At 42.2% G+C, this 17795-nt stretch overlaps 1 protein-coding gene across 1 annotated transcript in view; it reads left to right on the forward strand.

Annotated features, from left to right (window-relative positions):
• The window catches only part of MSN (moesin), a 63686-nt gene extending 46151 nt beyond the window's left edge, over positions 1 to 17535 (forward strand). Inside the window, exons 3-13 of the mRNA XM_039222261.1 lie at positions 4408 to 4503; positions 5882 to 6156; positions 8113 to 8196; positions 8677 to 8823; positions 10114 to 10210; positions 11861 to 12024; positions 12306 to 12436; positions 12680 to 12840; positions 14127 to 14219; positions 14569 to 14793; positions 15298 to 17535. Coding sequence (XP_039078192.1) covers positions 4408 to 4503; positions 5882 to 6156; positions 8113 to 8196; positions 8677 to 8823; positions 10114 to 10210; positions 11861 to 12024; positions 12306 to 12436; positions 12680 to 12840; positions 14127 to 14219; positions 14569 to 14793; positions 15298 to 15462 — 1638 coding nt within the window. The 3' untranslated portion in view covers positions 15463 to 17535. The remainder of the gene's footprint in view (positions 1 to 4407; positions 4504 to 5881; positions 6157 to 8112; positions 8197 to 8676; positions 8824 to 10113; positions 10211 to 11860; positions 12025 to 12305; positions 12437 to 12679; positions 12841 to 14126; positions 14220 to 14568; positions 14794 to 15297) is intronic.
• Positions 17536 to 17795: the final 260 nt, after the last annotated feature.

Consider the following 17795-nt stretch of genomic DNA (forward strand, 5'->3'; position numbering starts at 1 on the left):
AGAAGCAAATCTCTTCCCCTCACTCGACCTCAGTTTTCTAGTTTATGCTACTTGGACTCCATAATGCTCCAGTCTGTTGTGGGAGTTTGTGTTGTGTGGCTCAATAGAATTCACAGTCAATGTATATATAGGTGTATGTGACAAGTTTTAGGAGGTACACAGAGCTGTGAGATGAATTTGATTTAGTATCTTGGAGCATCAATTTTACTTGTAGATATTATCTATTTCATTATTAAAACATTTAAGGAGTAGATGGTAAAATGTGCATGTGATTAAGATCAAACCTGAGGCTACAAAGAAATTTTGGCTTGGAGCCATCTACTTACATCCCCCTGGAATATACTACCCTTTGTGTTCCCTAGATATATGTATTTATTATTTTCTACTGTTTATGGATTTATTCCATGGCATCTTTGAGAAGTGTTAGCACAGACTAGGTAAGTTGGCAGTCTGAGGTCACAGGGAACCAAGAAAGAATCTTTTTGTCAGAAATGGAACCATTTCTCAGAATAGAATGGTAAGGAACCTAGTCACTGCAGACACAGATGTTGTTCCTGGAAGCAGGACCTTGATACTCTTTCCCCCTAGAAAATGTTATTTCCCTTTTCTCTGTAGTGCAAGTCTCATCTGGAAGCAAAGCTGTAAGCAAGCAAAGCTTGGCCTCATTTTGAGACAAGAGTTGACTGAGCAAATGATTCCCAGTACCCTGTGGACCTTAGTTGGAGATTTCCTTATAGCCTAGAGTCCAGGGGTCATCTCTTTTATCCTTTGTTCTTTTTCAGTCTGAATTCTGACTTTAGATCATATTTCCTTCCCTCCACACCCTCATTTCCTCACTTTGGGATTTCACTGGAGGCTGAGAGATATTGCTCATCTCTCCAACCCCTGGAGCCTAAGGAAATGGAAAATTTATATGAATCTGATTTCTCTGTGTTCATAAAGGAAACGGCAGAGCTCAGAGAGATTAAAATTCCCTACTGATCCTGAAATATTTTTGTTTTTGTTTTTTGATATCACTTTAGCTGTTATTTGTCCAACTTCACCTCAGAGATACTCCAGATCCCAGAACTATTTTGAGTCTAGTGATCTTCCTCTTATTACACCCTTACCCATCCTTCTAGTGAAACAAACAATGTGGTACAAAACAAGGCTAATGAGTTCACTCCTGGGACCTCTACAACTGGCTAAGTAGTCTGTACCTGCTTTACTCCTTTTTAATTCTGGTGTCTCTGAGCCTCTACAGTTGGTAGAGACAACTTGTTGCCTTACCAGTTCTATCCCAGTCTATCACCCCATGACCTAGCCTCCTGGCCCTAATGACCTATCTTCTGCATCTTCAGTGTGTGTCTCTCTCTTGGGGCTGACTTACTTCTTCCCACACATTGCATCTGGACCTACTATTCTTCTGCAACCCTGTGAAAATCATCAGAACTGTTAATTGGGCTCTATCTTACATCTAAGATGAGATAATAGTGCTTTAAATACTATTTTCTGTCCATGTTCCCCCTCTATCCTCTGGAAAAAAAGCCAATATCACATTTCAACATGAACATTTTGTATTCTCCATCTAAAACCTATATGCAATTCCTATTGCCTATTTACTTGGGCTCAGGGACTCACCTTGCCTTTGAATCCTGGAAGTCTTTTGATCATTCCTCAACCCATTTTCCCCACAACTTTTCTTTTCTAAACATGTTCCTAGTTACCCAAGTCAGCAAGAGGTATGTGGAAAATGGGACAGTATTTCTTAGTCATTTACAAATAAACCTTATTAGTAGAATGAACTTGAGGTAAGAAAGAGGCTATTCAAGCTACACGAATTGTAGTAGATGGGAAAGCTGGATAGATGAGGAAGCTAAGTCCCAGAGAGGGAAATATGCTGCATTAGGATCATTTAGCAAATTAGAGACAGGTGAGACTTTCACTCAGGTTTCTTGATGCCCAATTCAAGCTATGAAAGGGAAGGGTGACCACCATGCATGCCCCAGTGAGCAATGAAAGTTGATGACATGGGGATATATATAGTTTCTCTCCAAAGTGGTTGTTGATTGAACCTAGTGGGAAAGCCAGAAACTATATCTAGATGCAGAGATGGTCAAAGCTCATTAACTTGATGGGCTGTGTGGGCAAAAGAGAGACAAGGCAGTTAGTCACTTGAGAACCCCAAGGCTCCTAAGCCCCTATGAGTCCTTGTAATTAAAAGAGGGCATGCTAGAAAAGAAAGATCTTAGCATCATACACATCAGGATTCTAGTCTAGGCTATATGGTTGTAGGCCGGTTGCCCCCTAAGCTTTTGTTTCTTCATTTATAAAATGGAGATAATAGCTATCTCAGGGTTGTTCAGTGTTCAGTATCTGGTACATAATAGTTGCTTAATAGATATGAGATACTTTTTCCTTAGGGCCTCTGAAGCTCTAGATTGTAAGCTTTCAGAGTGACTTTGGGGGCTGGCTTTGGGTGCATAGTAGAAACTTTGTGGATATAGTGGAAGTGTGTACGTGTGTGTGTGTGTGTGTGTGTGTGTGTGTGTGTGTTTTGAGGGAAGATATGATTTATTCACAAGGAAGTACATTAGAAATATTGTGTTCTTTCCTTTTTCTATCTCCAGGTAAGTTTCTTCACCTCACTCTCCTATCTCCCCTGCCCACGCCTCAAGGAAAAGAAAAAGAAAAAAAATAAGAAGGTAGTCAGCATAACCTATTAGGATGTGGCTCAAATTTATTGCCTCCATCTCCAGTGATGGGTATTCTGGAGTTCAACTGCCAGCCAAAACCATTAACATGTGAAAGTCAGGGACTGGAAAACAAACCCCATCTCCTGGCTGCCCTCCATTTCCTGCCCATTGCTCAGCCAAGAGGCCCACATCACAAGGGGCCCTCTAGCTACTATACATACTGAGGTACTCACCATGTTCCTACCCTCTTTCCTATTCTCAACCTGTGTGAGTGGTAAGGGGAATCATGAACATCCTCTAATCATGGCTGGAAAGAAGCATCAAAGCACCCAGACATAGCATATCTTTGGAGTATAGAGATACCACAATGCCTGTTATGTCTCCCCAAACTTTATTTCTTGGGCATTGTAAATGGGACTCAGTTAAGAGTGTTGGCATATTCCTACTTGCTAAAGATAAAGGAGAAATCCAGGAGAACAAGATATAGGACTTACACCAACAATCTCTACTTCCAGCCTTTAATTCATCCTGGGAGTGGAAAGACACATAATATCATAGAGGGAAGAAGTGGCAGAAGCACTGGATTTGAATGGGTTTGTAGTCAAACAGACCTGACTCTGCTACTCACTAACTGAACCTTCACTTCTTGCAACCTTATTTTCACTATAAAATGGGGATAATTGTAAATATATCATAGGGCTTGTGAAAATCAAAGGAGATAATGGTTATAAAGTTTTTTATGTGTGGCAGTGGTTATAAGTAACAGACCTGTTCCCAACCTCAGCAGAAGTGCCTTCTGCAAAAGAGATGCTGACATCATTTCGTGGCTGCTGCTCAAGTGTATTTCCTTGTCAGACCTTGGACACCTTATATACTTTAAAGTAAGGGACCAGGGGCGTCTGTGTGGCTCAGTTTGTCAACTCTTAGTTTCTGCTCAGGTCATGATCTCATGGTTTCGTGAGTTCGAGCTCCATGTTGGACTCTGTGCTGACAGTGCAGAGGTTGCTTGGGATTCTCTGTCTCCCTTTCTTCCTGCCATTCCCCCACTTGTGCTGTCTCTCTCAAAATAAATAAATAAGCATTTAAAAAAAAACTTTAAAAAAGTAAAATCAGGGACCAATCCACTGATGAATGGAGCAAGAACATGTGATAGATATGAATATAGATAGATAGATAGATATAGATACATATACAGATATATAGATATATATATACTGGAGTATTACTCAGCCATCAAAAAATGAAATATTGCCATTTTCAGCACTGTGGATGGAACTAGAGTATATTATGATAAGCGAAATAAGTCAGTCGTAAAAAGACAAATATCATATGATTTTTATTCATATGTGGAATTTAAGAAACAAAACAGATGAACATCAGGGAAGGGAAGGGAAAATAAAATAATAGAAAAACAGAGAGGGAGGCAAACTATAAGGGGCTCTTAACTATAGAGAACAAACTGAGGGTTGCTAGGGCAGATGTGAGTGGGGGGATGGGTTAAATGGTTGATGGGCATTAAGGAAGCACTTGTGATGAGCCCTGGGTGTTATTGTGTAAATGATAAGTCACTAAACTCCACTCCTGAAACCAATATTACACTATATGTTAACTAACTTGAACTTAAATAAAAACTTGGGGAAAAAAGTCAGGGACCATGTTGGACTTTTGTGTCTTCTGTGCCTGGCACAGAGTAGGCATTCAATCAGTTGTTGCTTTTTGTTTCCTCTTCTAGGTGGTGAAAACCATTGGCCTGAGGGAAGTTTGGTTCTTTGGTCTGCAATACCAGGACACTAAAAGTTTCTCCACTTGGCTGAAACTCAATAAGAAGGTAACTGCTTACCCCATTGTTGGGTTTGGAATTCATTTATCCATTATATCTTATTCATGGGGTAACATGTGCTAGCTGGCAAACCTGGGCTGTGTTTTTCACTGGGTGGTCCATTGACCACTAGATCAGAATAAAGGCAGAGGATTCAGCCAAGGCAGAGCTCTTGCTGTGTCTCCACATTAACTTCTATCAATGAGAATGGCCAGTCTCCAAGGAGGAAAAGACCCTTACTTTTTTCCTGGAAGCTCTGTCTTAAACTTTTACTTGTTTTAGATCACAGCTATTAATGGCTTTTCAAGAGGGGATTAGCATCCTATTTTTTCCTGCCAAACTCAATGGCTTTAGGAGGATTGTTTAAAAGAGAGTCACTGACTCTTGAACTGGAAAGAATCTTGAGGGTCTTCTAATCTTATCTTGTCCCTTCTCCACCTGTCGACTGATACCTAACCTCCATACAGATGCTTCCCTCTTTCTTGTTTTCTATTTTCACCCATAGGCATCTACACGTAAGTTTATTAGCACATATCTTTTTTTCCCCTCCAAGTTCTTATTTAAATTACAGTGCAATATTATTTTCAGATGAAGAATTCAGTGATACATCATTTACATTCATCATTACATATATTTACATCATTCATCACAAGTACCTTCCATAATACCCATCACCTATTTAACCCATTCTTTCTTCATTTTCTATCTTAGTCCAACTCCAAATGAAGTGATTTGAGTATATGACCATTCAAGCTCGTCACCTCCAGGCAGTATCTCTGCATTAATATGGTGGTCCTCCATCTCAGTATCCTCAAACTTCTTAAATTTGTCCTTGAATTTCTAATGTCCTGTGGCTTATGTTTCTGATTGTGTCTAGGAGATAGGTGTCCCACCTTCTGCTGGAAAAGTCTTCTTTTCCCAAGGAGTGGAGACTTTTTCTGGGCAAATGTGGAGTTCTCAAGAGCCAATTTCAAGCTTTAAAAAGCATACTAGTTTGTTATCTTGCCTAGCCTATTCCCAGGGCTCAATGACCCATACTGGTTTTTATATTGCTAAATTATGATGTTGAGGGATACTTAAAAGAGGAGCTTTCTTAAGCCTAGCCTCAAAATTGGGGGGCAGTTGGATATACTGTCAGATGGTGGGAGCTTGAAGTCTTATGATCATTAGTGGGTTGTAAGTCATTTCAGGAACAAACCCACAAAGGAAGCAATTACAGACATGGGATTGGGTCCCCAAGTGAAAGCAATGTGTCTCTTTTCTGAATTACCAGAACAGTTGCCACCTGGCTCTTTGGGATCCCCAGTTGATGGTCTTTCAGTGTCTCTTCCCACCCTACAGCCAAAATCTATTTTTTTGAGAGCCCATAACCTCTTATTATTCCCAGGTGACTGCCCAGGATGTGCGGAAGGAAAGCCCCCTACTCTTCAAGTTCCGGGCCAAGTTCTACCCTGAGGATGTATCTGAGGAATTGATCCAGGACATCACCCAGCGCCTGTTCTTCCTGCAAGTGAAGGAGGGCATTCTTAACGATGATATTTACTGCCCACCTGAGACTGCTGTGCTTCTGGCCTCCTATGCTGTCCAGTCTAAATATGGTGACTTCAATAAGGAAGTCCACAAGTCTGGTTACTTGGCTGGGGACAAGCTGCTGCCGCAGAGGTAAAGTGATAAAGCCTTTCGCTGGATGGGGGCTGCAGTCCATGGCTGACCAATTTCTATTACACAGGGGCTTCCAGATCTGTTCCTTTCCACTAGGGTTTGTCTGAAGACCATCTTATGTTCCTCAGGGAGACATATTTGCATATGGCACCATACCCTATTGTCTCTCTGACTCTCAAAATAAAAAGCTTTTTTCCTCCTGATTACAGAACTTCTTTACTCTGGAAACAGGTGATTGTATACATTACATTACCAGAAATGGATTGACATATCCTATCCTGGTTTGATTTTCTCAATCATTTTTACTGATTTAAACCTTTTGTATCATAGTTTCACAGGGGAAGGAGAGAGAAATACCCAAGCCAGGGATGTGGGGGAGCGCCAACAGTCTTTTAACATTGGCAGCCAGTGTACAGAGCTTTCTGCTTTTATAAACTTCGAAGATGAATGCTCTCAAACACTGATTATTTTAGTTTTAGCATCACAACAACACATAAAATAAATAAGGCAGGCATTATTCTTATTTTCTGGCTAAGGAAATAAAGCAGGGATGCTTATTCTGATTTGCCAGATCTCCCACAGCTCATTTGAAGCAGAACCAGACCTGGAACCCTAGTCTTTTGAATTTTTAACCCAGTTTTTTCCCCTACTGCATCCAGTGGCCATTTTCATAAGCTTTTGGATGGGAGGGAAAGTTCTTGACTCTGGGATCCTCAGTCCCATTGGAGCTGTAGCATATGCACAACTACCTGAAAGTATTAGGGATAGTGGTTGTTCCCTGGAACTCTACCCGAGTCACTGCTTTAATGTCTGAGATGGCACATTTAAAACAAGTCTGGGGGCACCTGGGTGGCTCAGTTGGTTAAGCATCTGACTTCAGCTCAGGTTATGATCTCGCAGTTTGTTGGTTTGAGCCCTGCATCAGGCTCTGTGCTGACAGTTCAGAGCGTGGAGCCTGCTTCTAATTCTGTGTGTCTCCCTCTCTCTTTCTTTGCCCCTTCCTCTCTCTCTTTCACTCTTGAATGCTGAGAACAAACTGAGGACTGATGGGGGAGGGGGGAGGGGAAGCGGGTGATGGGCATGGAGGAGGGCACTTGTGGGGATGAGCACTGGGTGTTATATGGAAACCAACTTGACAATAAACTATTAAAAATAAAAATAAAAACTCATAAAAATAAAAAATAAAATAAATAAACATTAACAAAATTAAAACGTCTTGTTTATGATGTAGTTGATCTGGGAGGTTGAGCCTGTTAGTTTCTTCCAAAGTCATTTGGGCTCAGTTCTCTGATCACAAGGCTCATCAGACTTGAGCAATTTTCTCATAAACACAAACTATTGGTCCCACAGGAATCTAGGAGTGTCCTGACTCTTAGCCTCTCAAGTCAGCACGGACTCTTGATATATTACTGCCCTGCTTGAAGACCACAACATATTAGTGTGTGTTTGTGTGTGTGTGTGTGTGTGTGTGTGTGAGAGAGAGAGAGAGAGAGACAGAGAGACAGAGACAGAGTGAACGACAGAGATAGGGACAGAGAAAGACAGAGAGAGACAGAGGGATGGAGAGAAAAGATTTTAAGTGGCTCCAACACAGAGCCTGACACGGGGCTTAATCTTACAATGTGAGCTTATGACCTGAGCTGAAATCAAGAGTTGGACACTTAACCAACTGAACCACCCAGGTACCCCCTTAGTATTGAATTTTTTGGTTAAAACTACAAAGGAAGGTGTTTCCATTGTCTTTCTTTCCCACAATTATTGTAATCCCCCTACATCTCAGGCAGTTCTCTATGTCTAACTAATATCTCCTGCTGTAATTTCAATCTACTTCCAGTATGACCTCAGTGAGCTGACTTCCATATTTCTTTGCATCAACTCTGCAGAGAGCTAAGTGGGCCCCCCTTTACTCCTGCATTTGGATTTTGTGCTTGAAACTATTATCTGTTGTGTTTACAGGGTCCTGGAGCAGCATAAACTCAACAAGGACCAATGGGAGGAGCGGATCCAAGTCTGGCATGAAGAACATCGAGGCATGCTCAGGTAAGCCTGCCCTAAAAACTATGGGTTCTACTGCTTCTTTAGGGAGAAGGAAAGTAGGTTCTGAGGGAAAAGAGGCAAAAGACTAGGGTCACTGGAGGATGTTGGAGAGAAACTGATAGGAATGCAATCTATAGGGGAAAGTAGAGACAGAAGGCAAATCAGGATCATTTTTGTGAATGATGGCAACTGTTAGCCTAAACAGTTTTGACCATAAAGAAATGGAAGGGACTTCAGTATTCCTAGAGAGCTTATGGTGTCCCAGGGGCTTCTTGCCAACAAAGAAATGGGGAAGGAGCTCTCTAAACATGGCAAATCATTTGGGTGTTGTCTAGTTCAGGAACAAATCTTATTATTTTGCCATCACCACACCATCTAGTCTTTGCTAAGAACATTCTTGTCAGAAATGTAGAACAAGGAGACTATCTTCCTGGGTCTGATTCACAAACTGCCCTCTGTAACACCCTCATATCTGTTATCTAGGGAAGATGCTGTCCTAGAGTATCTGAAGATTGCCCAGGACCTGGAGATGTATGGTGTGAACTACTTCAGCATCAAGAACAAGAAAGGCTCAGAGCTGTGGCTGGGGGTCGATGCCCTAGGTCTTAACATCTATGAGCAGAATGACAGGTATAGCTCGGAGGTACCTTAGTTTATTTGAGCCACTCTGACACCTAGGGCTCATCATGAAGTAGGACTGTATCTCCTGGGTCTCTTCTGGGTCTCACCTGGGTCCCACCTTTTTCTACCTAGTTTAGATCAGCCCAAATGTTTGCACAACCTCCCAGGCCTCTAGATCTTGTGTTGGCTAGACTTGCACTGTCCACTATAGTAGTCACTGGCCACATATGGCTATTAAGCACTTGAAATGTGGCTACTCTTGAATTGAGATATACTATATGTATAACCTATACACCAGACTTTGAAGACTTAGTGTGAAAAACAGAATGTAGAATGTCTCATTGGTATTTTTTATTTTAATCTACATGTTCAAATGATAGTATTTTGGATATACTGAGTTAAATGAACTGTTATTATAGTTAATTATACCTATTTCTTTTTACTTATTTTCTTTTTTTTTTTTTTTTACAAATAGTTTATTGTCAAATTAGTTTTTACATAACACTCAGTGCTCATCCCCAAAGTGCCCTCCTTCATGCCCATCCCCCCCTACCCCCCACATCCATCAGTCCTCAGTTTTTGTCAGCATTCAAGAGTCTCTCATGGTTTGCCTCTCTCCCTTTCCCCCACCATTTCCACCCTTCTTCTCCCTCTTGGTCCTCCGTCAAGTTCGCACGTATAGGAGGATTAGGAGGATCTTTTTACTTATTTTCAAGTGGCTATTAGAAAATTTAAAATTACATGTGTAGTTCTCATTATATTTCCATTGGACAGCACTAGCCTAGAACCTAGCTTGTGAGGATTTATAATTAATCACATTCCAATATAATGATTAAATGCCTTTTGGCTTCTAATCCCTCTTGCTACAGACATATCTCACTTGCTTATTTTTCCTGCTTGGTTTGCCCTTGGTGAGGATGGATATAATAAATTATTGTTCATGTAATTTCTGAATCTTAGAGCTCATTGTTTACATCTCCCCAGCTGTTGCAACCTCGAGAGAAAGAGTCCCAATAAAATAAGACTGGCGATTCTTGTGAGAGATTTTTATAAGGTCCATGCCTCAACAAAAAATACAAAAAAAAAAAAAAAACCCTCAAATTTTGGGACAAGGAAAAATATGTTGGATGTGGAATGAGGAGGTCTTTTGTGCACCTTAATACTAACATCTGACCTGGTGGCATAGGATAACACTGGATCTACCTCCTTAAGGAAGAAGTTGGGAGTGTGGAAGGCAAACCACCAACCCTCTATGTCCTTCTTGTCTTTCCCTTGTCCTGATGTTCTTGTTCTCTACAGATTGACTCCTAAGATAGGCTTTCCCTGGAGTGAAATCAGAAACATTTCTTTCAACGACAAGAAATTTGTCATCAAGCCCATTGACAAAAAAGCCCCGGTAAGTGATTCCTCCTACTGGCCAAGACAGGTACTTGCCAAGACCTGGATAATGCTAGGAGCAATATCATTGTATCTTGCTCTCATTTTCCTGGCTTTTGTTTTTGGGGGTTCCAAAAACGAGGTACAAAAGGAGATTGGCACTGGAAGGGGATATTGATGCAAAGACATGGCTAAGAGGCATCCTGTAGCTGGTGTCACCCTGCTACCTGTATCTCAGGAGAAGCATGGATGAGGGAGAGCCATAGGTAGTATAAATGCTGCTTCATAGCCACTGTCTTCTGTTGCCCTGATGCTCTAGGGGTGGAACAGAGACTGTATCTTATTTTTCAAAGCATCTAGGATCCAGAAAGTGAAATTATTTGTGTACTTGATTTATTTTTAATTGTAAAGAAAGAACAGAGTCAAAAGTGCAGATCCAAAGATGATTCTCCAAATTTGTTTTTTTGTTATAACTTTGCTGCTGTCCTCTCAAGACTTATCTCCAGAGCAACCCAAGAAAAAGAAAAGGCTTTGGGTCCATTCATTCCTTTAATATTCTCACTATAGTTTTCACCCATTCAATTTCCTGTGGCTGATAAGACTGGAAAGCTGGTGATCGGGAGTAGGATAGAAAACAAAAGAGTCTCCTCTTTAGGTGTACCTCATGTTCAAAAAAAGTTAATGGCCATGCTGAGCCAGATGCTCAACCATTCTTCTCCAGCCCTGAAGTCTCTTAACTTATGCTGTTAGACACTTTATATATGTTATCTCATTTAACCCTCAACTGCATTGCCAGTTAAGTAGTAGCATACCAATTTTATAACTGATGAAATTGAGGTTCAAAGAGATGGAGTGATTTGCACAAGATCACACAGCTAAAAATGGTAAACCTGGGTTATTTGATCTCTAGAGCCTAAGCTCCTTCCACTGCACACTGAAATATATGAGACAGTAGTAGTTTGGGTTCAGTGGCAGAGGAGCTAGTAGTTAATCCATTATCTGATAACCTTGGTCCAGTGGTATCTGTAGTAACAAACTCAGACTCACGTGGTTTTCATGTATGTGTGTTGGCGGGGGGAGTTATTGAAACTGCTACTGTGTTCAACTTTCATAAGAAAAAGTTAAGTAACAAAGCCAGCTAAGATTAAGGGCTTATTTTTAAAAAGGGACAGCCAGGACAGTCAGCGTTCAGGAGATTTATGTATTCATGTATGTATTTACAACTTGTTTTATTCAAAAATGATTTAAGGGGCTGTGTCTGGGATATGCTTTTAAGAGATTACAGAAATAGTCCAGCCACCCATACTGAACTCACCAGCTTATTGTGCAGATTCAGCAGGATCCCTAATTAGCAGATATAGTCAGTTCCTATCTTTCAGTTAGACTAAGGGTATTTTAGGATGCTTTCATAAGCAAAAGTTTAAAGAAATTGTAGTTTGGTGGTTTTCAGAGTCAAAAAATTTGGGATCTAGTCCTGGGTCTACTGCTAGCTTGCTATGTCACCTTGGGCAAGTCACTTCACCACTCTGATAATTAATTTTCCTATTTGTAACATGAGAAAATTGGGCTAAATAACTCTTCCTATGCTTTTGGACTTAGCTTTTCAAAAGACAAAAGCTTATCTTCAACTGTCCCTTCAAACTCATTTTGATTATTGGTTTCCCATCAGGACTTTGTCTTCTATGCTCCCCGGCTGCGGATTAACAAGCGTATCTTGGCCCTGTGCATGGGGAACCATGAACTATACATGCGCCGCCGCAAACCTGACACCATTGAGGTGCAGCAGATGAAGGCACAGGCCCGGGAGGAGAAACATCAGAAACAGATGGAACGGTAGGTTCTGTATAACTGGAGTGGATGCTGGGGCTGGATCAGAAATTTCTCAATGGTGTCAAATTATATAAAACAAAGATATGAAGCCATCCTGGGATGGGGAGAGAGAGGGAGCTATACAGGGACAACACTTCCTCCTTTAAGTCTCAGGCATCCCTTTCCCCAGGAAGCAGGCATTAGAAGCCTAAGATTTCAGAGGCTCATGGAGGATCCGAGGCCAGGGAGACGTGGGCCTTTCCATGTAACCTTGATATTCTACTCCATCCTTTCTCTTTTCTTAGTGCTTTGCTGGAAAATGAGAAGAAGAAGCGTGAAATGGCAGAAAAAGAGAAGGAGAAGATTGAACGGGAAAAGGAGGAACTGATGGAGAGACTGAAGCAGATAGAGGAACAGACTAAGAAGGCTCAACATGGTGAGGCTTAGAGTCATTTCTGAGACTGGGATTTCCTAGAGCCTGACTCTATGAACTGGAGACCCTTCTACCTGAGTTGCAGGATCAGGGTATATAATCCAAATAGCTACAGATAGATGAAAGATGGGGCAAGAGGAAGAGTGCCAGCTATGTTCTGGGGTGAAGCATTTCCAGGAAGGAAACTAGGTATTCCTTCTTCATCTCTGCACTCTTCACCACTTTTCCCCCTTCTTCTCTTTCCAGAACTGGAAGAACAGACCCGCAGGGCTCTGGAGCTTGAGCAGGAGCGGAAGCGTGCCCAGAGCGAGGCTGAAAAACTTGCCAAAGAGCGTCAAGAAGCTGAAGAGGCCAAGGAGGCCCTGTTGCAGGCCTCCCAGGATCAGAAGAAGACCCAGGAACAGCTGGTAAAGCTACAAAATGGGCTAGTATTGTGGTACCTGAGTTTTCTTCCCTGCCTGCCTACCTATTCAGTTACTCCTGCCTGCAGGGCTGGCTTCTTCCAGTAGGGTGCCAGTCTATGGGCCCCTAACAGATAGCTTATTCAAAAGCAAGTCACTGGTGTGGCCCAGAAAGCTTTGCAAACTGTCTTCCCTAACCCTTACTTTTATTCTACTTTCTTAGCCCTTGGGAATCTGAGCTTATGACCTGACAAAGGAAAGGGAGGGAGGAAAGAAGTGAAGGGATTCACACTTAATTGACTGCCTATGTGTTACAAGCTATTCTAGCAACTTTTCCTTTCCTCTTACTGTCTTATTTCCTCTACCAATAACCCTATGAGGTTAACCCATATGGGATACTATGCCCAGATAAGGAAATTAGGGCTCAGAGAGGTTTAAGAGGCTTGTCAAAGGTCACACAATGTCACTGAATAAGGATGAGAACCCATTTTTTTGCCTCTCTCTGAAGAGTTTGCTCTCTAAAATCATATGTAAAACTATGTGTCTATGCATTTTTTGGGGGGAGAAGGCTTGGCATCCTTACTTTTATCATATTTCCAAGGGTTCTGTGACTCAGAAATAAAGAACCTGTGGCCCAAATTCCTTGATATATGCTCTTCTCCTCTACTGTTTGGAGTGACAGTATAGGAACTAAGACCTAATTAGTAGAGGGAAGCTTCCTCTAGGAGATTTGTCCAAAGTATGAGGGTGTGCATAAGCTTTTTCCCTTGTTCAGATATTCTTGTGACACTATAGTGTCTTTTCTATACTTGTCCTGGAGGGATCTTAGTGGAAACCCTGAGAATTCTAGGAAAACAAGAAAGGGTCTGGCACTTTAGGCAGTGATACAGTGATCTCCAAAGCAGGCCCTAACTATGCAGTGGGCAGTAGTGTATGTAAGATATATAGAGATGGAGGAGATAGAAAAGGAGGGAAGGAGACAGTGAAGAAAGAGAGAGAGTTAGAGAGATGAGGAAGAGAGAAATGACATGTTTGTCTTCAGGACGTCTATAGTCTAGGTAGGAATCTCTGACTTATATGGAAATGATTTGGAGTTAATAAGAATAATATATCTGAAGATAGGAGTGGTCCTCCATGGTTCCTAGAGGAGGTGTGGTAAAAATAGCCTCCAGGAAAGCAAGCAAGTGGAACATCTGGTTCCCTATTGGTTCCCCAGGGGAACTGGTGTTGAAGATACCTGGGGCTTGAGGACCAGAAGGCTCAGCTCTCACAACCTCCCAACTTATCCATAGGCCTTGGAAATGGCAGAGTTGACAGCTCGAATCTCCCAGCTGGAGATGGCTCGACAGAAGAAAGAAAGTGAAGCTGTGGAATGGCAGCAGAAGGTGAGATGCAGTGCCCAGATCAAGCATTATGTGAAATAGTACTATATGCATAAATTTCGGTTCCTTAAATTCCTCAGATTTGGGCTCCTTACCCCTTCTATCCCTCATTGACAGCAAGCATCATGGGAGAAAGAGCTCAAGCCTTTCTTAAATACTTCCTAGAATTCTCTAGTACACCAGGGACATTAGTAAATTGCTCCTATTATACTGCTACAGAAACTAAAGAGAGACAAAGTGACCTGCCCTACCTGGTGCCTGCTTCCTGATGGGCTATTCTATGCACATGTAGGATGCCACAAGTTATCCTGGTCTGACTGCTGATCCTTCTTTCCCTCTGTTAACTGGACAGGCTCAGATGGTACAAGAAGATTTGGAGAAGACCCGTGCTGAGCTGAAGACTGCTATGAGTACACCTCACGTAGCCGAGCCTGCTGAGAATGAGCAGGATGAGCAGGATGAGAATGGGGCAGAGGCCAGTGCTGACCTGCGGGCTGATGCCATGGCCAAGGACCGCAGTGAGGAGGAACGTACCACAGAGGCAGAGAAGAATGAGCGTGTTCAGAAGCACCTGAAGGTATCCAGGCAGGGCCAAAGGGTCAAAGATACCATGTGCATTCCCTAGATCATCATGGGGGTTAGGTAGAGGAGCCTGTCTCAGTGGAGTATGTGAGGCTGAGCCTTTCTCAAATCAGGGAATTAAGGGTAGGTACCCATCACTTACTCATCAGACCTTGGCCCTCTTTTCCTTTTTTTTTCTTTTTTGCCCCTTACTCCATTTACCTTTTGTATTCAGACAATACCTTAACCCAGTTTCTACCATTGTTCTACTCTTAGAGAATACCTGCCATCAATTGATTGGTCCCCTAAGTTTGTGGGGTGGTGTTTTATTTTTGCTCAACTGCAGTCCCAACAGGGCTGAAAACGGAACTCCAAAATGTGTGTGTGTTAGTGTATAGAAAGAGATGGGTGAAAGGGTGTGTGTTGAGGGGTGCAGGGGAAGAGAGAGAGAATCTGGTTAAATAAGGGAAGGTAAAGTTAGAGTAAGCCATTAACCCCTCATCCCCTTATACCCTTACAGGCCCTTACTTCAGAACTGGCCAATGCCCGTGATGAGTCCAAGAAGACTGCAAATGACATGATACATGCTGAGAACATGCGACTTGGCAGAGATAAATACAAGACCTTGCGTCAGATCCGGCAGGGCAATACCAAGCAGCGCATCGATGAATTTGAGTCCATGTAATGGTCACCCTACCTGTAGGAACCCCTCCTTCCTTCTTCCTTGCCCCCTACTCCTATACTCTTGCCTAACTCACACTGTGCTGAAGCCACTAACTAGAGCAGCCCTGGAGTCATGCCAAGCATTCAGTGCAGCCATGGGACCAAACCTAGCCCCTCAGCTCATACTCACTTCCTTGGGCAAATAAATGACCCACCATGGTGCCAATTGGACCCTCTTTTCCCTCTGTCCCATTTAATCTAGCTTACAGGAAGAGACCACTTCCCTAGCTCAGAGGCAGTTCCCACATGATTTGAGAAATACCCCCACATGTACTGTTGTTTTGTAGGAGTCAAGTGTGGTATTGATTGAAAAATAACCCCTAAATCCCTGCCACACAACTGACTTCCTTCTCAGGGTCCTGTGATTTTCAGAGCATCACAGGGTTTAGGAAAGGAGGCATGGCCCTGGGTATATGCTGTAGGATGTCAAATGACATAGGATTAGACCTTCCAATTCCCCTTTCATCTAGAGTTATTATTTAGCCTTTATAATGATTGGGAACTAAAAAGATGTTCAGTCATGCTTCTCTATACCTTCCGATGGAATCTGTTACAAACTCAGTTCTAATAAGTTTTATCCCTGAGTTTAGAAATTCAGTTTCTTCCCATGGTGAGATGGGAGGAGACAGTACTTTCAAGAGACTTCACCAACATCTTAGAAGGCTGTTGGCCATTCTCTTCAGGCAAGGCTGGATAGGATATCCTACTCCAATGCCTTGTAGGAGCCTAGGCTTGTTTCAAGTGAGTTCTATGGGTGGAGGTATATCCTTCCTTCTTGGGATCTGCCCCTCCCAAACCCAATCCCCAAATTCCCTCCATCTAGAATGGTAGGGATAGCTACCCAAAAACCTAGCCAGTCCTATCCAGGACTCTTGCCAAAGAGAGGAAATGTTCACACTGGGCTTCATCATTTTCTCTGCCAGGGTTCTGAGACCACTTGTTTCATCAGAGCTTCCATCAGAGCTATGTGGGCCAACACTCCTTTTTCAGGGCTATCCACACCTTAGAATGGTGAGCCCTGGAGCTTGATGCCAGTTGTTTCAATTGGTGAGTGGGTAGAAGATGCTGAGTGTGGTGAGAAAAGCCTTTGGCTTGGATCCCACTGTTTACTTGACCCCCTGAGATCCCTAATAGCTCCTTTCCCTCACCCTCTCCAAAGTGATGACTGGACCCTGTTTCTGTTTAACAAACTTCTTCCCAGGTCTTGCCACCAGCTGTGCTGTCCCTTGAAGTTGTAAACCAGAGAGATGTTGGGGGCTCTGGCCTGGTCCCTTCTACACTCCAACCTCTTTCTATCAACCCAGGAGTAACTTCCTTTCTGTTTCCTGTGTGCTCTCACTCTCTCTCTCTCTTGCTCTTGCTCTCGCTCGCTTGCTCTCTCTCTTTTACCAGTATTATATATTCTAGTGGCATCTAATCAACATCGATTTCTGTTTTTCTTGCTAATGCACCCTTAGAAGATAATATAGTCTTGAGGCAAGACCATTTTGGTCTCATTCCCATACCATTCCCCACACCTGGGAAGCATATACTATATTATAAAAGAATATTTTGCCAGAAACATTATTGTAAGAAGCTTTCAGTATTAGTGATGTTACCTGTCACTATAGGTCATACAGTCCATTCTTAAAGTACTTGGTATTTGTTTTATTGTTTTTATTTTGCCTTCTCCCAAGAGTTCAGTTCCAAGCTCCTTCCATGCAATGCCCCTAGTCCAGATCCCTTGGCTTTGATCCCTCCCTGATTCCATTCTGCCTGACATTGGAGAGTCTTATGTGCATTGCTGTGAATTATATTGACACTCTCTTGGTGATATGCCCCATATTGCCTAAATTCAACCTGGAATTGTAGGGCAGTATAGCTGCCTTAAGGGCAATAACCCACCCACAGGGAGGTTGGGAAAAAAGTTTAGATTTTGTATTCAGGATTTTGTGTGTGTATATTTTTGGGGGTTTTAAAAAAATTTTGGAGGGGTTTATGCTCAACCCATGTTCTATTTCAGTGCCAATAAATGTTAGGAAATCTTTCTCTGTGATTTGATATCTTATTGTAGTATGTAGTATATAGTGGGTGGCTGTAAGATATTCACTGTAATTTCCATTCTGTAGACAACCTTCCAATCCTGGTCTCATTTCATCCTCATTTTAGTCCTATGGAGAGTGGATATTACCATCCATATTTTAGAAGGGAGACAATAGACTTAAAAATATACTATCCAAGGGACAGGACTGTCTGACTTAATTGCCTACATAGTTTCCAGAGCTGCAGGTCAACTTTTCTAGTGCAGATGGGCCC

This window comes from Hyaena hyaena, unplaced genomic scaffold (genome assembly GCF_003009895.1).
Source record: "Hyaena hyaena isolate Hyena2069 unplaced genomic scaffold, ASM300989v1 scaffold_1091, whole genome shotgun sequence".
Classification (NCBI taxonomy): Eukaryota; Metazoa; Chordata; class Mammalia; order Carnivora; family Hyaenidae; genus Hyaena; species Hyaena hyaena.